At 42.7% G+C, this 25,896-nt stretch overlaps 1 protein-coding gene across 1 annotated transcript; it reads left to right on the top strand.

Annotated features, from left to right (window-relative positions):
- The first annotated feature begins 16,099 nt into the window (after positions 1 to 16,099).
- Positions 16,100 to 18,969, top strand: sox14 (SRY-box transcription factor 14). Its single transcript, XM_061825783.1, has one exon. It carries the CDS (start codon positions 16,973 to 16,975, stop codon positions 17,741 to 17,743), a length of 771 nt encoding a protein of 256 aa, XP_061681767.1. The 5' UTR covers positions 16,100 to 16,972; the 3' UTR covers positions 17,744 to 18,969.
- Positions 18,970 to 25,896: the final 6,927 nt, after the last annotated feature.

Here is a 25,896-nt window from a genome sequence, read left to right as displayed (position 1 = left end):
TCTACTTTGGTCTGCTCCAACGTACTATTCTCTTTTGTTGTCATGTCAAGGAAAATTAGCAAATTGCTAACATCAGACCTAGTGAAATAGCTAATCAGGGGAGCGGTATGATTCTTTATCCTTCCTGCGATAGCACTTGCTATCATACGATCTAGCTATAATTTTAGCTCAAAATGTCCAAACGAGCTAAAATGTTAGCATCTATCGATTAGCGCTTTACCACGTTACCAACGACACAGTTGCTTTTTCCTCCAAACCAGCAGTTCTCCTGCATGTTCCGTTTTTTGGGAGTTGTACCAACCAACCGATCAAATGGTGACCGAATATCTTGTGTCGTAACTGATCACCGCTTTTTGGACAATTTATTTCTTGGGCGGCTAACGTAGCGCATAACGTCATTTGCTCAAGGATGGATTTAGGAGAAATATTTGGTTTCTGTGGCACGGTGGGTCAGTTGGTAGAGCGTTGGCCTCACAGTTCTGAGGACCCGGGTTCGATCCCGGCCCCGCCTCTGTGGAGGTTGCATGTTCTCTCCGTGCCTGGGTGGCTTTTCTCCGGGTGGGCACTCTGGTTTCCTCCCACGTCCCAAAAACATGCACCATTAATTGGACACTCTAAATTGCCCCGAGGTGTGATTGTGAGTTTGTCTCTATGTGCAACCAGTTTAGGGTGTTGACAGCTGGAGTAAGCTCCAGCGCTCCTCGCGACCCTTGTGAGGATAACTGGCAAAGAGAATTGTTGGATGGATATTTGGTTTCTGAAATCTGACCAGATGAATGCTAGCTAAAAGCTGCGATAGTATAATTGTGCTACTAACCAGAATCTTTAAAGCCATGCAGTCGACATTATAGTTTGAAATAATCAAATCGAAATCATTATATTCCTAACAGAAGTTAACACTAACGCTAGTTAGCCAACTAGCTAACACTAGTTTGTCCTTGTGCCCAGCTAATGAAGCTAAGCTATACCCCCTCGAGAATCTTTTAGCCTTCTTAGCTTAGCGTGGACAAGTTTTTGTTGTTCTTCTGTTTTCACAACCGACCAGAAGAACACAAGCCGAGAATAGTAAGTTTTCTTTCGGCTTGTCCCGTTAGGGGTCGCCATTTGTTGAGCACAGTTTTTACACCAGATGCCCTTCCTCACGCAATCCCTCTCAGGGACTGGAGGCCCCAGTGGGATACGAACTCATGACCCCTGGTTGACCAAACTCATGCTCTAACCACTGCGCTACGGGGCCTCCGAATACAAGAAGCTCAAAATAATCCAGAACCAAAATGCTAACTACATGCTACTGACCTGAGAACTGAAGGCTTTACTGTCCGTTGAATCCATCAAAAAACAACTTTGGTGTGTTCCAAAGTGAGCTATGTTCTTTTAGTATCTATACAAGATCTAGAGAATCAGCTTTATTGGCCGAGTGTGTGAAAACACACGAGGAATTTTTCTCCAGGAGTCGATGCTGCAGTCCAGTAAAACGAAAATACCAACAGAATGCTCGCTTACTATATTACGCTAACAGGCTAGCGTCGGTCTCCTCCTGCTTGGGATCGACGGTAGCAAGTAAAACGAGGGCATTGTCCTCACAAGGACTAATACGTGGATACTCTTCGTTCCGCGTGTGAGGGACCGCCGACACAGGTGACGGTGCGTTCAAATCCCCAGTGGGCTACGTTCAACCCGAGGGGGTGCGTTCAAAGGCCGCGGCCCGCGCTTTTGTTGCGTAGCGTTGCAGCAAGAAGATTAAAAAGGACGGCGGCGTGTTTATCTCTATGCCGCTTGTAAATGAGCGAGTGGCCGGCGTAGCGGCTGCCGGGCCGGGCCGGGCCAGGGCCGGGCCAGCTCGGCTAGGCTGCCGGAACAAGAGGCTTAAGATGCTATCGGCGCCCCGCAGGCCGCCGGCCAGATTAGAAAAGACGCTGTTGACAAACAAGCCAGGGGGAGCTTATTAAACAATAATTAGATGCTAAGCGAAGGCGCTATCGCCGGCGCAAAAGCTCCAAGAGACGTCGGCGTCCCTTTATCAAGGTCAGGAGTCATCGCTCGCTTTGCTGGGCTGGCAGCGGCCGCGGCGGAATCCTCAAACGGCTTTTAATTGTTCTTCGGCTTTCTTTGTGTGTGCACATTTTTTTTTTTTTTGCTCACTAGACTTCAGTTCAGCGAGCATCAAAAACCCGTCAAAAACAATATCTTGTCATGCGATCTCAATACCGGATTGTTCGAGAAAATAGGCTACATCTTATTGTTTTACGATGATTTATCGTAAATAAAGGATAATGCGTTTTGCTTTGCGCTGATTTTATTGTGAAAGGGGGTCAACTTTGACCTCACTTGTATGCAAGCGGTCGTCACCTTGTCAACACTTTTACGGTCGACAATGTCAAATTGTTATTTATGTATGAGCGCGAAGATGCGACAAAACCGTCGACGCGTTTCCGTCCCTCGGCGCTTCCCGGGTCACGTGACGGTGATTATGAATTTCAGTGCTCATAATTGTGCGCCGTCTGGCTCGCCCCGGGGGCCGCTTCGCTCCGGCTCGCGTTCCAGACGCGACGCGTCGGGCGAGGCGCGACGGGAACAAAGCGACGGCTAGCGAGGCGCGATTGTGGCGGCATTTCTGACGCTACTGTTTAATAACTTTTAACCACAACTAAGTCACAGAAAAGAAAAAAAAAATGAAAAGAGGAGCAGTGCAGGAAGTTGTTTTGTTTTACACACCACAAGGACGAGAGACAAAAGAGACTTTGAGTTGCAAAATATCACATTTAATAGCAACGTTGTTGTCTTTAATGGCTCAAAACACTTTCTTAAAAAAAAAAAAAAAAAAGTTTCTTGGAAGGCAAAGCAAGAACACAAATTTGGAGGGAAACATTTCAACTGGTGCTTGGACCAGTTTCGGTACAAAAGGGTCAAATCAAAACATTGACCCCCCCCCCCCAAAAAAAAAAAAAAAAAAAATAATAATAATATCCACTTGAATACGTTTGATTAACTGCTATTAACTATTTGGCTGAAAAGAAATAACAGAAGAAGTCAAAGAAAATGAAAATTATAACTGCAACAATTCTTGGAAAAAAAATTGCACTTGGTTGGTTCAACCCAGGCAGGACTTCCTGTTTTTGAATCCTCTACTTCCTGTTTGGGGCCTTTTGCCCAATGGAGCGAGCAGATGCTGAACAAGAAAGTTCCAGAAGCAAAATTGGGATGTTCTCAAAATTTGAAAGTTACTTTTGGGGTTAGTTCAGATCATTATGTGGCGCTAAAAATAAAAAATATGCCGAATTGTAACCCGGCACCGCAGGATTGCAACATTTGACACGGAATACAAAATGGCGACCGGGATCGGAGTCGTCGGCGAATGCTCGTCCTGGTCCTCAAGGAGTGCAAGTCCACGAGAAAACGCCGGAAGCTTCCCGGCAGGAGGTCGCAACGGGGCCGCCGTCTTGCCAAGTAGGTGACTTAAAGTTGCTCGGTTACGCTCATGCGGAAAATCCAATTAAGGTAGCGTGGTTAGGTCAACTTTTAGCTACCGAAATTGCTAACTAGCTATTAGTTAGCCAATATTCTGGAAATCTTGTGGCTAGTATGTTGGCTTCAAGTTTCTGCCATTTGTATTTTGGCGAGATCCAAATCCTTGCCTCATTTGCATACTTTCACAAAGTGTTTTTATTGTTTTATATATGTATTGGCTTCATCTTTGAGGCTCATCTGGAATGTTTTTGTGCTCAATCATGTAAATGTGTCGGTATGACAATTACACTTGTTAGATAATTAGTTTTTAATACAAAGCGTATACTTTATTGTATCATATTTATTGTACGTAACATGAGACAAGACATCAATTATATATCGCGACATCAGGAAACGTCGATTCCGGGTCGAAATATGCACCCGAGTCAGGACATCGGGATGGTTCCCCCCCCCCCCCCTTTTCATTATGAATTGTTTTTCCGACGTTTGACGGGCGTGAAATTTGCACGCTTTCGCCGCCATCCTCCCTGGTTCGCCCTCGTTTGTGGCGCGTGCGGAAAACTCGGATATTTTGTCAGCCGCGTGTCACCTTTTGGCCGCCTCAAAGCCGCGCGAAACAAACCGGAGAGCAAGCAATTTTATTGTTCACTGCTATCTTTAATTGCGATGAAAGGGGATTATGTAGATTTGCGCTAAGCCTCCCTGACAGGACACATTTGGACGTGAGAAAGGGCCGCGTTGGAGGAGTACGTCTTCTCTCCCCCCCCCCCACACACACAAAAAAAAAAGCAAGAAAAAAAGGGTAATCCCAGAGTCGAGGGATCCCTCATTTAGCCTCTCAGCCGCAGATGATGGCTCCAATTATAGCCTTTCGCTCTCCTGCAAGACAAAGAGCGACGCTGTGTGACTAAATGTCACGAAGATACCGCAGGGGTGCCATCACTTCCGCACGGGTGCCGAGGAAGGAAGGAAGGAACGAACGAAGGAGGGCAGAAAGGAAGGCAGGCACTCTGCTGCAGACAGCCAGTGACGCCATTGCCTTCAAGCAACAAACTGCTGACTCGTGGATTCTTCGAGGAACCCTGCAAAGGCCCAAAATGATTGCAAAAAGTGTATTTTGGTTTTTCACAAAATCAATGTTCTTAAGGGGAAAAAGTCCTCCTTTGTTTGGATTTTTTTTTTTTTTAGGGGTTAGGGTCATCCATTTGTAGAATAAAAAAGCTTTTTTTTTTTTTTTCAAGGAAAAAAAATATTTTTTTCTTGGGGAAAAAAAATCTGTTTTTCAGGACATTTTTGAACAATCCTGAAGGTTTTTTTTTTTTTTAATTATTTTTAGGAAAATGCCTTGTATTTTTCAAGTCTATTTTCAGTATAAAATGTTTTTCTGAAAATAAAATAAGAACAAATTATTGGGAGGGGAAAAAAGTCTGGCATGTGAAACAAAATTGTCTTTTTGAGAGAAAAAAAATTACTTTTTTTTTTTTTAGGGAAAAAGGCAGTAAAGATTGGAAGAAAAAATGTTATTGTTGAATTTAAAAAAAATTGAGGCAAAGTGTTCTCTTCTATGGCAAAAAAAAGTCCTGTTTAAAGAAAATGTTGATGAAAATGTTTATTTTTAAGACCAAAAATAATCACTGAAGGAAATTATTGTAAAAAGTAAATGTGCTCATCTTTGTGTAAAAATCAAAACAAAATGTTTGATGGTTTAAAAAAAAATGGGGCCAGCTAATTTTGAGAAAAAAAGTTAAATTTAGGACGGGAAATATAATTTCATATTTCTAGAACAAATGTGGGTAATTTAAAAAACTGCTTTCAAGAACAACAAATTTATTTTCAACTCAGCATTTTTCTATATCCAAGAAAAAAGCCAAACATTTTTCAGGACAAAATTGTATTTTTAAGAAGAAATGTCATCATTTTAGGCAAAAAGCTGCTATTAAAAATGTGAACGTCCATTTCCATTTTTAAAATAATAATTAAATTTAATAATATAACAATTAATAATAATTAAATTTGGGGGGGTGGAAGTTATCTTTTTGAAGAAAAATATCAGCTCTTTTCAAGCCATATTAAAAAAATATTTTAAAAAATTCAAAAATAATTTTGAAAAGTTCTTTAATGATAAATTAAATTACAAAAAAAATCAAGAATAAAGCCATAATTGAAAATAGTAAGATTTTTTGAATTATGTCAGACTTCCTGGCGCGTCTTCTCCAGCTTTTGTGCAACGGTGACCCCGCCCAACGACGCCCTCCACCTGGCATCTGTAAAGCTGCAATGCGCAGTGGACTTCGCAGAGAGCGCCCCCACATTTCAGGCGAAAAGGACCACATTTATCCATTCGTATCGAACTGTCGTCAAATAAACGCTAGCCGGGCGGTTTTGTCAGGATTAAAAGTGAGGCGCGAGCGACCCAAGACAAACGCGTCTCTCTCGGCGTCGCCTCGCACCTCGTTGCCCTCCCCGCAAATTCAATTCCGTGCGTCACCTTTCACGGCCAATTTCCCTCCTCGATTCCTCACCGGCTGCGCGAAATCGCCTCTCGGCTTTTTTGTAAACCGCCGACGGCCGTGCGTGAAGATGGCGGCGCTTGGTTCCACTTTTTGGGGTAGGGGAAAGAAATTGTCCATTTTTGGGGATTTTTTTTTTTGTCATAAACATGTTTGAGTGGAAAAATAATCTTTTGTTTTCTTGTATATTTTTAAGAAAAAAAAAAAAAAAAGCTGTACTTTTTCCTAAATAAAACTTTAGCATTTTGGAAGAAAAAGTCCAGAATATACAAAATATACATTTTCAACTAAAAATTCAATTTTTTGGGGGGAAAGGGGGCGTCAATTTAGTTATTCGGCAGCGAGAAAGTTATTTCTGAGGTTTAGAAGATTTTAAGAAATGCAGTTCAATGAAATATTTTAGAACAAGTTTCCAAAATATAAACCATATTTTCAAGAAAACTGCCATTATTTTTGAAGAAGTTGTTCAGAAAAATATTTTAAAAGAAATTTGTGTATTGCGTGTGGGGGGGGGGGGGCATCGATTGCCACTCTTTTCCTCTAAAAGATGATTTTTTTTTTTACCAAAATATCTTTCATTAGTGCAAAATATTCAACTTTTCCACCAAAAGTATCAAGACTTTTTTTTTCAATTCCTCATTTTTGTTATCCCCGTCGTAGCTACATTTGACAAATAGCTACTTTAGATTATTTTGTTTTTATTATAAAATAAAATTTAAAAAATAAATAAAATATACATCCTTTCTGTAGAAAACTTTTCCTCAAAAATGTATTTTTTAATTGTCTGTTTAAAAAAAAAAGAATTACTCGAATAAATATACAAACATGCACCCAACTTCATTCTCGTGAGGATTAAAAAAAAATGTTTTCTTGGATAGTAAGGATATTTTTTGAATGAGATTACGATGCAGTACGTAATGTTATTTTCCGACTTTTGATTTCAAAGAGATTGTCGACGGCCGACGACGGCACATTTGCCTGAAAAGTGTTCGTGGGGGGGGGGGGGGTTATTTTCCCGCTGCTTTGGCCGCTGATGAAGACGGAAGCCCGCCATGAAATGAGGCCAAAGAAAACAATCCCTGCGCCGCCTCTTTAATGGCCTCGGGTCACCCGCCACGCGGCTTAGCGGCGACCCGCAAGGTGGGGGGCGGGGGGGGCGCGTTTGCGTCGACGTGCGGCACTGAAATCTATCACTTAAGAAAAAAAAAAAAACATTTAAATGGCGAGGGAGAGAGAGGCAGCCCCCTTTCTGAATGGACTCTTTCTTCTCCGCTTTTCTTCCTGCACTCTTTCTCGCCACTATCTGCTGCTTTCTCTGTTTGTGTGAAAATTCTCATGAATGATTTATATGTGTCTTGTTATCAGCAGCCATTTCTATAGAGCGGACCCCCCCCACCCCCCCCACAGACACACACACACACACGCTCCCCAACGCATTCAGCGAGACATTTGTGGCGTAATTGTTAATTTTAGCGCCCATAATGGCTTCAGATGGCGGGGCCGATTAGACATTTATTACACAATTAAATGAAACATACTCGAGAATCACAAAAGGGCCCCCCGCCATAATTATTTCAGGCCATTAATAAAAGGGGGCATTAAATTATATTGGACACAAAAGGCGAGCCAAATAGATTTTCCATGAGAGCAATAGAAGTAGAGAGAGGGAGTAATAGATCCTGCCTCAATTCACTCGCAAATTAATTGTTGCCCGGCCTATTTCCACTCACACACACACATTGGAATGTGAGGACTAGTTGGTGCCCCCCCCCCCCCCGTGTGTGTGTTATTATTATATATATATATATATAAAGCAAAAAAAAAAAAAAAAAAGGTCTCCTTGTTTGACAATAGAGACCTTCCATCTGCGTCCACCCCTCCACTTTTCTGGCTTTGCCTCCATTTCCTCCTTTCAACCGCGTGAAGAAGCAGCACTGAAAGCTGCGCACCGCCGGAGCATCGCAAGTCAACAAGAATTATGACTTTTTAAAAAAAATAAATAACATTTTTGCACATTCAACCCACAACTTTGGTCTCCGATGGAAAGTTGCATTTGCTGTTAGCTTGCTAATTAATTTTTTTTTTTTTTAGTTAGGAGGTAGTTTTAACTTTGCGGCTGTGTAGCGGACACGCGATAACCAAGAATAATATTTGTCATATTTTAGTGGCGCTCATTTATCTCACACAGTAAAGCCTCGGTTCTCTTTTCAAACAAATCGGTTTTCGAACGAACATTTCAAGATTTTTTGTCCTTCTGTTTTTGAACGAAAATTGGTACTCGAACGCCCCCGACAAAACCAGGAAAAAACATATTGCACATGGCCAGACCAGCTGACCCTTCTTGTGGAGGACGACCGTATTAACCCCCAATCATGGCTCCAAAGAAGGAAAGTTGCTCGTTTAAAGTTATTCTGCACTTTTGTGAATGAATTTTTTTTTTTTTTTTTAACAAGGCTGGGGGCCGAGTCGCTACAGATATGACAATGCACTCCCAGCCGAGTGTACTCTACTACTAAAGCATATATTTTAAGCAAAAAATAAATATACTTCTGAAATTATTTTAGTTTATAAAGTATTTAAACTATATATCTATTTCTACTATACAGTTTATTATCAGGAAAAGCTTTTAAAAAAAATGCTTTAAAAGCCCAATTTTTTTAGGCTTGGAACGCATCATTTCTTTTTCCATTCATTTCAATGGGAAACAAAGATTCGGTTTTCGAACAAATCACTTCTCGATCCGTTTTCTGGAACGTATTGTGGTCAAGAACAGCAGAGGCGTCACTGATTTAGCAGCAATCAGACCAAAACCAAAAAGACAAGTTTGCATTTTTGACATACTTGGAATTGGGCAAAATGAAAGACGGTGGGAAAAAAAGATGGCAGCCACCCTGAATCTATATAATCATAACTTCTTGAGAGTTTATTTTTTTTTTTTTAGGTCTCTTCACGATAGACGTGTCAATCAAGTTTCGTGTTGCTCAGTGTGACAGGCTTTGAATGGCAACTTTTGCTAAAATAAGCGACAAAAACAACTTTAAAATGGCCACTTCGAAGCTAATACGGTCGCCATCTTGAGACTTTTTGTGGGTCTGCACGTGATCGACGCGTCTACCAAATTTCACGTTGCTCAGTGAAATCGCTCGCGGGGGCTGAATTTTTCACAATTGCGGGAGTTATCAAAGCTGTCAATTTTGGGGGGCTTTGCCGCCACGTCCACTGGAAACAAAAAAAAAAAATCATCTAAATCTTGGAAACGTGGTTCTAATTTGGTAACAAATCAGATAAAAATTTCTCGGGCTGGTTTGATTTTAAGCCTCTCTGGACTAAATAAAATTTTGCAGAGAGAAAAATCTGATACTTTCAGAAAATGATACTCTTGAACTTCAAATTTTTGATAATATTAAACCTTTTGCAAATTTGCAACCCCTGCCCGGAAAGGGTGAAAGTCAAAAAAAAAAAAAAAAAAAAGACCAAAAGGAGGCTAAAACGTCTGCTTTTGGGCCAATGTGGCAGACTTCCCGTCCGTCTCTTTTGGGTCGGACTTCTTGGCACTTTTTTGTAGATCTACTAAGGTTCACGTGAAAATGCTGAACTCTTCTAAAAAGAACCCAGAAATGGCAAAAAAATGACCCAGACTGGCGACCAGTTCGGGGCGTAGTCTGACTTTTTGCCGGATGTTAGCTGGCATAGGCTCCATCCAGCAACTCCCGCGAGTTTGAAACTTCTTGGACCCAAAAAACGGAACCAAAGCAATGTGGCCCACTACCTGTGTCCTGACGACTTCCGATTTTTTTTTGTTTTTGTGAACCAAGTTTGCCAAATTTCCCATGAAGCGGCGCTTCCTCCTGGGTCTGAACGTGCTCTGAAACCAAAGCCACGGTGCAGTTAAATAATGCATGCGGACTCGAGTTTGGACAAATGAAGTGAAATTCCCGGACTTTTGCCACGACATCATGAATGTTCGCAGCGAAGAGACACTTGTTCGTGTTTTTGTGCGCCGAAACCCGCGGCTACCTGCATGTTATTTACGCCTGCGTTCGTTGAGGACCGTCCTTTTCTACACAGGAAGTCGCCTCGCTAACCGAGGTCAAACGCGACGCGCTAATAACAAAAGTCCGCGATTTCCAAGATCTTTCTTACATGGAAAAAAAAATGGCTGCCGCTGTGGCATTTTAATTTTCTTGACTGTCAAAAACGTTGTCATATGAACTTTTATAGTTTGTCTCAAAGATGGAAAACGGACGTCCTCGAAATCGTCCGGATCGGGTTGCGGCGAACGAACACGTCCGTGTTTGCGATTGGACGGTCACAAATGTGTTTGTTTTTCAGCTTCATTGTCAATTATTGGCTGAAAAACTCTCTTTTGGGCTGAAGCTACAGTCGGTCCTTGATGCCAATTTGTCGTAGAATTATGTCATTTTGAGGGTGGGCATCAATTATTCATTGGCTCGCCGTATTGTGGACTTTGGGCTGTACATTTTGCCGGTTAAATATTCCATTTTTAACCCTCTTTTTTTTTTTTCGTCCACATCGCTGTCTTGTGTTTGTGTTGGTTAATACAGCAAGTGCTTGAAAATTATTTTCATATTTATGCTTCATTTCCATGAGTCAGCCAATACCGTTTAACATCATATGTTAGTATTAAGCTAGCAGATTTGGGGGGACATTTTGAAGTACAAACTTCTCTTTTGCTTTATGCGTCACTTTGACATTGATCTTAAGCGTGACAGACTACTTGATGCGAGCACTCTTTGCCTCTTTTGTGGACAACATACAACTAAGGATTATTTTTCAAAAAGATATTACGCCTTTCCTAGCAATACTTTCCAAAGTCTGCTCTAATACATTTACCAGGTGGGTGTGCTTAAAGTATGTGGGAAGGATCAAACCATTTTCTTCGCGGGCTTATCCTCACGAGGGTCGCGGGGAGTGCTGGAGCCTATCCCAGCTGTCAGCGGGCAGGAGAGAGGGTATGCCCTGAACTGGTCGCCAGCCAATCGCAGGGCACATGGAGACAAACATTTTCTTTTGCCGCTTATCCTCACAAGGGCCGGAGCCTATCCCGGCTGTCGACGGGCAGGAGACGGGGCACACTCTGAACTGGTCGCCAGCCAATCGCAGGGCACATGGAGACAAACAACAGTTGCCGTCACAATCGCACCTATGAGCAATTTAGAGTGTCCAATTAATGTTGCAGGTTTTTGGGATGTGGGAGGAAACCGGAGTGCCCAGCCGGAAAAAAAACCCACGCGGGCACGGGGAGAACATGCAAACTCCACTCAGGCGGGGCCGGGATCAAACCCGGGTCCTCATTACCGTGAGGCCAGCGTTTTACCAGCTGAGCCACCGTGACGCGAGGATCAAACAATTTTAATTGTAATTCTCTCCATGAATGCAGTAAAGTGGGGCACCACGGTACGATGATCGACACGCGAGACTGTCCATTAAAAGAGCTCCGGATCGGGAAGACATTCGGATCACACACACACACACACACACAGTGAGATGCCTCCCAGGTACTTCATTTCCATATGGAGTGATTTATTTAAATGTATTCAGTCTCCATTTAGAGCGCCGCTGTTTGATGGGGATGCGGTTACCATGGCAACAGACCCGCGCGCCCTAAAAAGTGCCGAGTCACACTAGCTTAATATTATGTGTTTAGAGTGAACCAATTTATTTCGGGGGGGGGGGGGGATACGTTGCACACCCACCTGCAGTTGTTGAAAATCTGTGTCTTCGAGAGAGCATCCATCCATCCATTTTCTTAGTTGCTTATGCTCACAGGGGTCGCCGGAGCCAATCCCAGCCGTCAAAGGGCAAGAGGCGGGGTACACCCTGAACTGGTCGCCGGCCAATCGCAGGGCACATGGAGACAGACAGTCGCACCTAGGGGCAATTTAGAGTGTCCAATGGAAATGTTGCATGTTTTTGGGACGTGGGAGGAGAACGCGCAAACTCCACACTGGTGGATCCGGGATCGAACCCGGGACCTCAGAAATGTGGAGGCCGACGCTTAACCAGCTGATCCACTGTGCCGCCTTACGAGAACATATAAAAACAAAAAGTTTGAAATATTTTTACCCCCAAATTCTGAAAACATGAAATACATTGTAAATGCTTTTTTTTTTTTGGGTGGGGGGGGGGGAGGCAAAGTCCCAAGTTTAGGTCTACGATAAAACTGACACATAAAGCCAAAGAAGATGAAACTTTGTACACTTGAAACAAAAGAAAATGTTCAAGCACATCATATGGTAGCAAAAGCGTTCCTGCTCTATGCTAACATATAACATCAAACGGCGTAGGCGGGTTACCAAAAATGAGCATAGCGGCTCCGCTTCCTGCGACCGTTGACGACATCGCTAAACGGCGGAACATTCTCCTCGCTGTCCGGGAGCACCGACAGTCGTAATTGAAAAAGCGCCGCCTCTTGTTCTTCGCCAATGAATTTCTTTGAGTTAATGAAGGTCAGCGGTGAGTCACGTCGTCTTGACTTTTGCGATGGCTTATCTGGCCCGATCTCCGGCGGGCCCCTTTAATCCTAATTGTATAATTGTAGACTTGAATGGGGGCCGTGCGGACCCGGGCGCTCTCTGATGTTCTTCTTCTTATCACCTTTGCTTCCCCTCATCCCTCGCTCCCCCGACAACCCCTGACATTATATATATATGTATATATATATATATATATAATGCGTTTGATGAAATGTACTTTACAGTGAATTGCAGTAACCGGGTGCCACCTGCAGGGACTCTGCTGAGTCAATCTGCACTCGTTTTAGCGTTGACGAGGAGCGTGACTTTTTAAAACAATAAAACTGGAAAAAGTAAGAAATCCTGAAAAAAAAAAAAATTACTCGTCATCATAACCTTCCATATTTATATTAAAGTATTTTAGATACATTTAAAAAATTATTTTATAATTGATGGGTTTATTTCCATCCTCGATGAAGAAAACTTAGTCATGTCCACCTTAAAATAAAATACTGAATAATAATTAAATCAATTTGCAATGAAATATTAAAACCCGAAAAATCCCATTAAAACAATTAACAATAACATCATAACAATCACTCCTTTGATCATATTGCCTGGCGAGCAGCTCAGGGGGCACCTGGTCTCTCATACGAAGATAGCTAGGATAGCCTCCAGCACTCCTGCGACACTGGTGAGGATAAGCGGCTCAGGAAATGGATGGATGTTCCATAATATATATTTATATTTTTAGCGGATGGGTATTCCATCATACATATTTCTATTTTTAACGATGAAGTTAACGGGGAAAATGCATGATCTGGCTGTCACCTGCGGGGGCGCTGTTGTCACTTTAAAGCAAAGTTTATCGCTTGCACGCTCAGCGGGAAGATGTCTCAGAAGTACCCGGGGAACGTCTCAACCAAGTTCACCCAATGGTTGCTGGTGTCGGCCTATATGATTATATTCTTCAAACAAATCTGAAATGTGTGTTGGTTTGTGTGCTCTGCGCTCAGCCGGCGTATTGCGGCGATCATTCTGATATTTTTTGAGGTTGAAGTGTGCATAGCGAGAGATGTCATTCAAAATTTTGAGAATGACCGAGTGCGGTTTTGTGACTCTTCTTTGTGAATTTGTTTTTCCTCCCCTGTTGGGGTCGAGGAGGTCTCGAATGGAATCAGAAGTTCAATTTCACTGTGACACGGCGAGTCTCTCCGGGCGACGTCACGAGTTTAACGGCGATTGGCTCGCTCTGAACACAACCCACGAGGGTGTGCACACTTCAGCAACCGCATTATCTCGATTTTTTACTCAACGTTTTTAATGTAATTGTTGCAGATTATAGGTCCAAATACGGAGTCAGTGTTACCACAAAACCTTCAGGCTTCTGCTAGGATGAGAAAAAAGGAGGTGCGGTGGTTGGGGGAGGGGGTGGGGGCAGGAAAAACCTACTGGAGCATCTAAACTTATTAATGAGACACACTTTGAATAATGACAGGTGTGTGCTGACTCTCATTTACTGACTTTGAATATTATTCATTAGCCACATCCCCAGCTATGTGGGTGTGCGCACTTTTGCAACCCATTTATTTTATTTTATTTTTTTTTACTTCCCCTCTTGAAAAGATTAAAGACTGAAATTTGTTCTCCGTTTAAATCACAGAAGCCCGGCGCTTCAAATGTTGTTTCTAGACTCCTTAAAAAAAAAAAAAAAAAAATGCCATTGCTCATATTTCATCCGTCTCCTCCAGTTGCGTCAAATATTCATCAGCGTTTGTGTGTTTAGCATATCGCCCCCACCCCCGACCCCCACAAAAGAGGCTTTTGGCCCGAACAAGTGAGTTACTGAAGTCGGGCGCTAAGTCGGAAGAAAACATTTTGCAGCCGCGGATAATTTTGTTGCTTTTGTTGATGATGGGAGGGGGCGGGGCGTAGGAGAGGGATGGGCGTGGCTTCAAGTTGAATCTCAAACTGGGAACGCGGAGCTTCAGCACCACGGACAGTTACGCGAGCGTGCACGCGCCGCCCTACGCGCTCGCGATTTCTTTCAACTTTTGTCATCAGTGTCGAGATGAAATATCGACCGGCAGATAAGACGTTTTGAAAATGAAGAATGCTTTGAATACGTGCGCATTTTTTTTTTAAATCAATCAAAATTTGGAGTTAGATCAGGTGGCCAATGCTCGAATTAAAAATTGCTCATGTTTTTGTGGGATTAGACAAAAACGTATTTTGCATTATCGGTGTAAATGAATATTTTATGGTGCAGCATATATCTGTGTTATCTGATCTCATCTGTAAATGTATGGATTATTGATCATCAGATCAGGAACACGCTTCTACCAGTCACGAACGAGTTTTACCAAGAGAATAAATAATACTGTTAAATAATCATTTCAGCACGTGTCATATCTTATTGACTGGCTCCTGAGATACTGGGTATCACGCAAACGTCTTTTTTTGATATATATTTATATTTTTCTGATGCCGATATTTTACCTTGTGCGCTGCTGAATCCCGCAGAAGCCTCGCGCGCGCAACTCGTCCAGGAAGAAGTCGCGTCCCGCTCGCAGCCCAATTGTCCCTTTTTCCTCTCTTCTTCTTCTTCTTCTTCTTCTTTGCCCCCACCCCTCCCTAGAATTTTAAAAAGAATAATTTCTTCCTGCTCCTTGACGCGCGAAGGACGCGCATGCGCGAGGGGGGTGAGAGAGAGAGAGAGAGAGAGAGAGAGAGAGAGAGCACTCCCAGCAGATCCAAAAATCCATCTTGAAAACAACAATTGCACGTTTATTATGCTGAATATGATTATGAATTTTCTTGGATTGCTTGTGCAATGCAAGTGCCTTTGCTCCAATGACGTCATGACTCTACTTGGTCTGGTGGGAGTCATTTTCTTTTTTTTGAAGTCTTCATGCGACGACTTGTTGTCGCGACGGCCGCAGTCGTGCCGTACACACTTTGCAATTAATCATAATGAGTGCCTTGAAAATGATTTAATACCTCAGCATGTGGTTACATTCACACGTTGGTTAGGCGGCACCTACTTAGGAACAAAATTAAAAAAGTGTCGTTAGTTTTAATGGCAGCCAACTAAAAGATTGTTATTGCTACACTTCTTGCTCGTCATTTCTATTTCGTCATTCATTTTAGAATTTCCCCCAATATTAATGCATCTTTGAGCTCGACTAGAATTCTTCCTTTTTGGGGGGGGGTGGTAGGAGGATTATCAACAAAATTTTGGTCCATTTATTTCACCCTGTCGCCCCCAACCAAAATAAAACGGGAATTTTCTTTTTTTTTTTTACAAACATATTTTTTGCAAGATTATTGCATTTTGGGAGGATTTGAATGTCCCTCTTATTGTCATTTCTTGAGGGGTTATACCTTTTTTTCGGAGGGAGTGGGGGGTTATTTCCTAAATTTTTGTAGTTAAATTTTGTTCTTTTTGCTAATGGAGATTACGATGATGTAAACGTCTTTTTCTGTACATTTGAAAAGGAGTTATACATTTTTGTGTTGCATCTTACATGCCTTATTATAACTTTTTGTATAATATTTGGTTGGAATTGTCATTTTTAATGTCGATTTTTTTTTCTCCTGGAACTCATTCGAATTTTTAAGTAAATATGAAACATTGGCATATTTGGGGATTTTTATTGATTTATTTTTGGAAGGAACATATTTGATGGATTTTTCTGCTGATTTTTGAAGACCGTCTTATTTTGGGTGGGAGAATCGTCGCTTGTTCTTCTTCTTCTTCTTTCTGGAACGGATTTGTATTTATGAGCGGATCCGGCGAAGGTGCGCCCGCCTCGCGAGCGATTGGCGGCCCGCGGGCAGGTGGGAAGTTTCCCGGGGCCCGCCTCGCGCGCAGCGCAGCGCACCTCGTCGCGCCGCGCGTGACGTCACGTCGCGTGCAAGGAAGGCCACGCAAGCCCTGCCTTTGAAGTGCGCCGCCCTTGGCTCGCGCCTCGCCGCTTCCCGCGCTCATTTGCGAGGCGCGCCAGGTGGTGCAAAGAAGCAAAAGGAGGCAAAAGCGCACCGACGGCCGCCGCGACAAAAACCACCACGACAGAGAGAGAGAAAGAGAGAGAAAGAGCAGCAAGGACGCGACGGGGGAAGAAAGAAAGAAAGAAAGGAAGGAAGGAAGGAGAGACTTTATCGCTGTCACATTTTTCTTCTTCTTGTGGATTCTTCTTCTTCTTCTTCTTCTTCTTGTTTGAGATGCCCGCGCGCTCTTCGGTGGACTTTTCAAGCGCTCGCCTCTTTGGATTTTGACCTCTCTTTTTTGTTTTTGTTTTTTTTTTTGTTTTTGTTTTTTTTGGTCTTGCACTTTTTCTCCTTTTGTTTTTGCCCCCCACCCGGCGAGACGTGTGGCATGCCTGCAGCCATCCCGCATCTTCGCAACTGCAGGTGAACTCCAGATAGCAACTTTTTTTTTTTTTTTTTTTTCCCCCCCCCCGGTTCTCTTTGGCCCTCTTCCCCGTCTCTCCCACCGCCGCCGCCGCCTCCGCCAACATGTCCAAACCGGCCGACCACATCAAGAGACCCATGAACGCCTTCATGGTCTGGTCCCGGGGCCAGCGGCGGAAGATGGCCCAGGAGAACCCCAAAATGCACAACTCCGAGATCAGCAAGCGGCTGGGCGCCGAGTGGAAGCTGCTGTCCGAGGCCGAGAAGCGGCCGTACATCGACGAGGCCAAGCGGCTGCGGGCCCAGCACATGAAGGAGCACCCGGACTACAAGTACCGGCCCCGGCGCAAGCCCAAGAACCTGCTGAAGAAGGACCGCTACGTCTTCCCGCTGCCCTACCTGCACGGCGACTCGGAGCAGCTCAAGGGTTTGCCGCTGCCGTCCGACGCGCTGCTGGGGCCGGGCGACAAGACGACGGCGGCCGCGGCGGCGGCGGCGGCGGCGGCGCGCGCCTTCCTGCCGCCCGCCTCCACCTCCCCCTACTCGTCCTTCCTGGACGCGGCGGCGGCCGGCTTCGGACAGAAGGTGGCCGACGTGCCGCACGCCCTGGCGGCCGCCGCCGCCGCCGGGGTGCCCTACTCGTCGCTGGGCTACCAGGGCGGCGCCTTCGGGGCGCTGGGCTGCCCCGCGCAGCCGCACCCGCACCCGCACACGCACACCCACCCGTCGCCCACGAACCCGGGCTACGTGGTGCCGTGCAACTGCAGCGCCTGGTCGGCGTCCAGCTTGCAGCCGCCCGTGGCCTACATCCTCTTCCCGGGAATGAGCAAGTCGGGGATGGACCCCTACTCGTCCGCGCACGCCGCCGCCATGTAAGCGCAACGGACGCGCGCCCCGCAACAAACAAAAAAACAAACAAACTCGAATCGAAAGCCACAACAACTCTGACTCCTTTCGACGTGCATGTACAGAAAGGCACGCGGAGGAAAGCGGAAAGGACTTTTCCCAGTTCCCGCGTGCCGGGATTGTAACAAATGTAAATGTTTATACGCCAGAAGAAAAGGAAAAGCACCACAAAAAAAAAAAAAAAAACAGAATAAGGAGGCCTTTAACTTTATTTATTGTGTACATTCCAATGATGATTTTTCTTGATTATTATCGATCATCTATTATTATTCCTACCCTCCCCTCGATTGGCACTCATTAGATACGGGTTATATTGTTTACACACCCCCCCCCGCCCAAGAAATGGCACTTGAATAAATTACGTCACACGCACACACAAAAAAAAAAAAGAAAGCCCAATTGTTTAATTTAGATTTTACTTCCTTTGTGTTTTACAAATTGAATTTCAATTCTGAGGTGTGGATTTTCTATCTTAAGAAACAAAAAAGACTCATCGGGTCAAATGTCACGTGTCAGAAGAAGGTTGAAAGCTTTTTGTTAACCGCAAAGAGAAGATCAAGAAAATAAAGACAATCTGTCTCATATGACGCTTTTTTTTTTTTTTTTTTTTTACAAGCAATTATTCAACCTGCCAGTTCATGATTTCAATTCAAAATTCCCACTTTCATCAAGCTCGAGACTCGCCGTGACCTGCATTAGATTTTTATTTGTTTGTTTTGAATTATTTTCAACTTTGCTGAACAACCGGGATGTTCGGGAGCGTGGAAAGGGGAGGCCTCCCCGGGATCGAAGCCCGCCGGTCGGACTCGTTCGACGGCTTCGTGGCCTCGCGCGGAGCCGCCGAGCCCTGGAGAAAAAGCCACAAAAAAAAAAAAGCACTAAAGTTCAAATCAGAACATAAAAACATCACCTTGCACTTACTTGTCTGCAAGTTTGACAACTCAGCAAAAACAAAATAAGAAAAGAAAAACAAGCGGCACCTTAAAACGAAGTGATCACGTGTTCCAACATGCGCGCTGACTCATTAAGGCAAAATGCACGCACGCGCGGGCGCGCGCACGCACACACAGGAATCCACTTCTTGCGCGCGCGCGCGCGCGATGCCATCTGGGAGCGAGCGAGTTCACGCGCAAGGCACGAGCGCGCGCCTTTTCTAATTAAGAATGTGATTTTCGGCGTGCAAATGGTGGACTTTATCTGTGGGCAACACAAGTGGAGGTGCTATCTATCCCTGGGCGGGGGGGGGGGGAGGAGGAGATTGTGTGTGTGTGTGTGTGGGGGGGGGGGGGGCGCCGAGCAAACGAGAACGCTTCAAATTGGGCTCCCCGAACATTTGGGGCGGAGGGCTTTCATTTCGCCGGATTCTGATTGTTAAAAAAAAAAAAAAATCCTGATTTGTTGGGTTTTTTGGGGTGGGGGGGGGTTCAATTTTTTTATTTTTTTGATACGATGCTCGATGATTAGACAATTTTTGCACAGTTGATTTTATTCCAGCCTTTTTTATCGGGGCATTTTCTATGAAGTACAATTACAATAGTACAATTATTGGCTTGTTTTGCTGCTTCCTCTTCATAATTTTGGGCAATATTTGTAGCTATTTATTATTATTATTATTATTTGTAGTTTTTCCAAGGCAAAAAGTAATTTGACGTCATTTATTGTTTCGGCTCCTCCCGGCAAGCTTGATTTTGCCCAATTTCTTTTTTTCCAATGTCTGCTATCGACAAAAAAAAAACTCTTAGTTTCTTTTTTAAGATGTTTTATCTGAATATAAATTTAATGTGACATTGTCTGGACATGATCGACATCAGAGGCTGGGATTTTTGGGAAAATACTTTTTTATTAGCCTGAATTATGAATTTTTCATAATTTCCTAATTACTCTGATCACATTCTTTTCACTCCTAATTATCAGGCATTACATCTGTGCTAATTGATCAGCTCTTTATTACATTTAAAAAAATGTATTTTGAGGATGTTCTCCTGGTCGCCATTTTTTAAGACAATCTCTGTAGTCTGGATTTGTTTGAATTTGAAATCATTTGTCTTTTTAATGACGTTTTCTGATATTTGAAATGACTAAGTAGCCTGAGGCGTCACGTTCACTTATTTTTTTCTTTATTATTATTATTTTTTTTGTAGTTTACATTAAGTCTTCATGTCATGTATAATTTTTCTAACCACCATTACTTGCACTTCAATATTTTTTTTTGGGGGGGGGGCGGAAGCTCAACACAAATATCCGTCATTACATTAATACTCATACAAATATACTGCTAGTATATTTTCTTACATTTTTACATTTTGCTACATTATTGCTTGGATCATTGTAAAAAAAATACTGTACGTACTGGGGGGGGGGTAAATATATTTTTTTATGCCATTCATGAGATTGCACAATAAGTAGCCTTTTTTAAAAAAAGAAAAGCTGGTAGATACGTAAAAGTAATGTTTTTGATGTATTTATTATATTTTGTTTTTAATCCTTGACCCCCCCTCCCCCAGTCGCGCTCTCCTGTTCTGCGCCACATCATCCTCATCCTCCTCATCCTCCTCATCACATTGACGGAGGGAATCATTGTTCTTGATTTGATTTCATAACGCGCACTTTCAGATCATTTTAAACGCTTCATTTGCCGATAAAAGTCCGGGGGGACGAGGGGGGGGGGCAAATGCTGACTACTTTTCCCTGTGAGACCCTTCAAAATCAAAGACAATGCCTGTTTTCTAGATTTCTTTTTTTTTTTTTGGGGGGGGGGGTTAATTAAATTGGCTCCATAGTGCCGTTCATTTAAGATTTAGTGTTTCCAAAAAAAAAAAAAAAAAAGAAGAAGAAGCAGGAGGATGGAGAAAAGACTTCAGTGGAGAAAACGCTCGCGTGTGGGGGCGCGCCAGGATAAAGCTGATCTCATTTCAGCATATTAAATATTGTCTCCCCCCAAAAAAGGATGAAAAGCACCCTCGCCGCTATCTGAAATTGAATCTGGGATAGCATTTGGACCGGGAAAGCGAAGGGGGGAAGAAGGAAAAAAATAAAATAAAATACAAATAAAAAAAAAAAAAAAAAAAAACACTGTGTTGTGTTGTTTGAAGCGGGATGCTCGTTTTTTTTAAAAGTCAAACAAAAAATGATTGCGATGGGAAGGAAGCTTCAAAGAAAAAGAAAAAAAAAAGAATCACATTGCAACGCTTGTTTCAAGGATCTGATTTGCATCCACACTTTATTTTCAAAGACACAGGATGTACTTTTTTTTGTTTGTTTTTTTTAAATAGTAAGCTTATATACGCTCAATGAGATCAAAGACATCTTTTTCTGCAATGCAAATTTGAATCCATGAATATTATTTTTTTTGGGGGGGGGAATCAGGAAGATATTTTTACATGAGATTTTTTTTTTTTTACATTAAGATGAAAGATCGTGTTTTACTCAAAGTGCAGAGTTGCATGTATAATGTTGATTTTTTTTTTTGTCATCAAGGAAGCTATTTGTGGAAATATAAAAAAAAGACATCTTTTTCTACAATGCAAATTTGAATCCATAACATAAATGTTATTTTTGGGGGGCATCAGAAATATATTTTTAAATGGGATTTATTATTATTATTATTATTATATACATAAAGATGAAAGCTCCTATTGTACTCAAAGTGCAAAGTTGCATGTATAATGTTTATTTATTTTTTTTGTCATCAAGGAAGCTATTTGTGGAAATATATTTATTTGCTTTTATAATATCGTCAGTCAGAACAAAACCTTCATTTATGTGACGTCGTCTGGTGTTACATTTGGTCAACTTTTGCAAATTTGCCTCCACCAAGTCGAAGTTTGTCCAATTTTCCCAAAAGTTTTCTTTGGGCGGCGGCAAAACATTTCGGCGCTTTTCGCTCAAACGCAAAAACTTTCAGCCTGTCGTCATCGCCGACATGTTTCGAAAACGCAATTTCGACAACGTTATTAATGTTTTTCGCTAACACCTTTCATCTTTTCATCATGTCCGCAGTTTGATTTAAAAAAACACACAATGAAAATGAAATTACGTCGCTAACGCAAACTAGCATCGACATGGTCGATTTTTACCAACACGTTGACTTTGATTTGTTGTTATATTTCCAAGATGAAGACGGCCAATCCGATAAAAAAAAAAAATATTTCCCCAACATAAATGTCATGTTGATATTTTGCCATCAAGAAAAAAAAATGTTTTCATTATTTGATCCAAATTTGTCAAGGGGACCTTTTGAAAAATGTTTTTCTTTGATGTGTGATTCTTTTATGTCTCTTCAATAAGATCAAAAGTTTTTTTTTTTCTTTTTTGACATGAGCGTAAACTGATAATTTTCATCTTCGGATGGACATTTTCAACATTTGCATGTCTAATATCTTTTTACGGGGTCAGTCAGATTTGATTTAGATTTATGCAGTAAGATCAAAGCGAAAGCTCAAACGTTGCATCAATCGAATTGATTTTCGGCACCGTTTGGACAATTAGAACCTTTTTTAAAAAAATATAGATCATATTTAAGCTGTCACATTGTTTATGATCCCAAATATTGATACGTGTGCAAATGTTTAAAAACACCCCCAAAATGGATTCTGTCATTCCAGATGATGGAGAATCATTTCTAATCATCTCATTTCCGGGGTTATGCCACTTAAAAAATAATATTTATTATTATTATTATTATTCATTCATTTGGAGAATTTATTGAACAGGTTTTGTTTGAAATCGGCTAGATTGAGAAGGGGGTGGGGGCTCAGTTCATATCACAAATAAAACGTTGCGACGTATCCTCCAGCAGTAAAATGAAATACACGTTTCATTACGATCTACTGTATGTCAAAGAAACTCCAGTGTTTTTATTCATAATTTCACATGCAAGAAAGATTCTTTTCGCATGCAATATTTCCCAAGCAGACAACTACGCAATCCAAATGTGTGCAGTTCGTGATGAAAATCCAATCAGTTCATATCCGCAACCATAACTTTGTGAAGAATACAGGATATAATAAGTAGTAGTTCATCTCCAAGTACGTGGAGGTCCAAGTCAGGTATTTGCACTCTTGAAATATTGCGATATTCAAATGAAATTCCAATTCCCTGTAATCATTGGAATGACGCGAAATCTGCGCACGTCTTCCGTCTGTACCCGGATGCTCGCCAACTTGCCTGCCTTCCTGCAGTACAAAAGGAGACCAGCAGAGGCGTACGTCGCCCCCCCCCCCCTCCCGAAACATCGTCGCCGCGCACCCGCGTCACGTACTTTCCCGAGCGGAAGAAAAAAAGCAGTTTCCGCGTCTCCTTGAGTGTCGGCTCTTCAGGGTTTTGTTGCTTTCCACGATGTGGACCTGTTGACGATGTTCAAAAATGTGCAGTGGTGCCTTAAGCTATGACTTATGAACCTGCCGTATGAGTTTCTCAGGAGATGCGACATTTTTTTTTTTTTTTTTTTGGGGGGGGGTCTTTTTTTTTTTTTTTTTTTTTTTTTTTTTTTGCTGTGGCTAAACTCCTGTCACATCAAGCACAGTTTTACAGCCCCAAAAAGATGTTAATTGTGAAATGAAACAGAAAACAAAGAACGATGTACAGTATTTAAATTTATATCAAAATGTTTGCTTTGATGAATCCAAAAACCTCACCCCTACTATCCTCTAAACTCGCAACCAGGGAGCCGCTTTGCCCATTTCTGAGGCCGGTAACACTTACCAGAGCAAAATTAAATAGCCAACGACGAGCTAAGGCTAGCGACCACCTAATGCTAGTGATGAGCTAATGCTAGTGACGAGCTAATGCTACCGAGGCCTACATGGGACCACAAAGAAGAAGACTACAACGAGGACCGTGAATATTTAGAGGACGCTGGACAAGTGGACACGAGCTATTGCTAGTGACACGATAACGCTAGCGATGAGCTAACGCTAGCGAGGCCTACATCGGACCACAAGAAGAAGACTACTACAAGGACGGTGAGGATTTACAGGACGCTGGACAAGTGGGCACGAGGTAACGCTAGTGACGCGCTAATGCTAGCGACGAGCTAACGTTAGCAAGGCCTACATCGGACCACAAGAATAGGACTACTACAAGGACGGTGAGGATTTACAGGACGCTGGACAAGTGGGCACGAGGTAACGCTAGTGACGCGCTAATGCTAGCGACGAGCTAACGCTAGCAAGGCCTACATCGGACCACAAGAAGAGGACTACTACAAGGACGGTGAGGATTTAGAGGACGCTGGACAAATGGACACAACCCTCCACTGCGAGCAACAGTCTGGTTTCATGTCGACAAAGAATACCATAGATGCATTATTATCCTTGAGGATCCTCGTGGAAAAGTACAGAGAAGGTCTACATTGTGTCTTTGTGCATCTGGAGAAAGCCTACGACGGAGTACCAAGAGAGGAACCGTGGTACCGAGATGGACAGTATTTAAAGCGAGCACATAGCTAGAATGCTAACACCTAACGGGAAACGCCATAGATGGGCTAATGAATAGAACGCCACATGCAATATGTATTTCAACGCAAGCGGTGAAGCGACACGTGATGAATAATTGCAAAATAACCAAAGGCGTGTATTTTATTTTGGTTTGCGCTCACTGGGTGTTGCACTGCCCCCATGTGGCAGAAGGAGCAGCGCGGTGCCCCTTGAACCGAAGCAAAGAGCGACAAAAACTGTTTCGTGCTTTACATTCCATGTCTGTGTGATTCCCGTATCTTGTTATAAAATGCAATAACATTTTTATTTTTCTCATCAAACACACTTTACAATTTTTGAATTTTTTTTCGTAACAGATGTTATTCTTTTTCGTAGCGCGCGTACCCACGCGCACACACTCGGGCGCGCTTCATCCCTTCCCGTAGTACGACTCGATTAGCGCTCTCATTTCAAAACGCGTAATCATATCAAAGCATATTTCCCCACGCGTGAGTCATTTTGCGCGTCTTTAGCGGAACTCCCTCCCGTCAACTTTTAACCCGAGAGCCTTTTGATCGTAATCGCTATGAAAATAATCTTGAATCACCCACGCGGCGAAAACATGTTGGCGTCTGTACGCCCTCACGTCATCGCGACTCAAAAATGATGCAAACAAAGACGGGAGGCACGGTAATAATAACGATTATAGCAATAATTACAGTAATCATGATAATCCTCACGACCTCAAAGTTGGATATTGATGTATTGTTCAAGAAGTGGAAGCAAATAAACGTGTTTGCCGCGCAGGAATCCACAAAAGGAGACGTCAACAAATCTTCTTTTCCTTTTTTGTTTGCTCCGTTTTCCTTTTTTGCCCCCCCCCCCCCCACCTCCCCACCCCTTTTTTTGGACTCCACAGAAAGGTTAAAAATGCGACGGCAACCCCAGAACAGGAAGTAGAACTCGGCGGCGCGCTCGTCTGCGTCCGGGCTAACGGCCTAAATTTTGTTTAGGCAAAAAATGGAGACGCGCCCGCGAGCGGGCGACCTTGTGCGAGCTTGCAAAACCGAACGGCTACTTTGGGAAATTTGTTTTATTTTGGGATTTCAGCGCCGTCGCCGCTGAAGCCCGTTGTGGTCACTAATTGCGCGATGGACGTCCTTAACTTTAAAATAAAGAATTGGTCCAAATTCGGCAGTTAAAAAAAAAACTTGGATACCACAGATACTTGAAATATGAAATCTGAATTAACGACTTCAATTAAAATTGAAGACAAATGATTGTTTGTTAGAATTTCAATTTTGTGCTATTTTATTAAGAAGAAATTTGGTGTTAAAAATTCAATCTGGTGCTAGTTTCATGCCCTCTGATTTACGACATTGATTTTTTTTTTTTTTTTTGTCAATCAAATTTTCTGGCAATTTTCTGCCTTTTAGTTTCAGATATTAAATATTTGGTTTTTCTTTTTGTTAGAAATTGCATTTTGTCACATTTTTGACAGATTCTTGGGTGATCCGACTCCGCCCACTCGACTTCCTTACATGTCGTCAAATGCTGAGTTTTGATACTGCGCAGGAAGTCCTCGGTCTGAGATCTGACTGAGATCCGTTCCTACGGTAGCGACTTAGCTCAAATTTCGACTTTAGTCGGATTCCACCGTTAAAGTCCGAATTTACATCCAAATATTTTGTAATAAAAAAAAATCAC

This window comes from Syngnathoides biaculeatus, chromosome 7 (assembly GCF_019802595.1).
Source record: "Syngnathoides biaculeatus isolate LvHL_M chromosome 7, ASM1980259v1, whole genome shotgun sequence".
Taxonomy (NCBI): domain Eukaryota; kingdom Metazoa; phylum Chordata; class Actinopteri; order Syngnathiformes; family Syngnathidae; genus Syngnathoides; species Syngnathoides biaculeatus.
The sequence above is the reverse complement of the archived record's forward strand: the minus strand, read 5'-3'. Positions and strand labels throughout refer to the sequence as shown.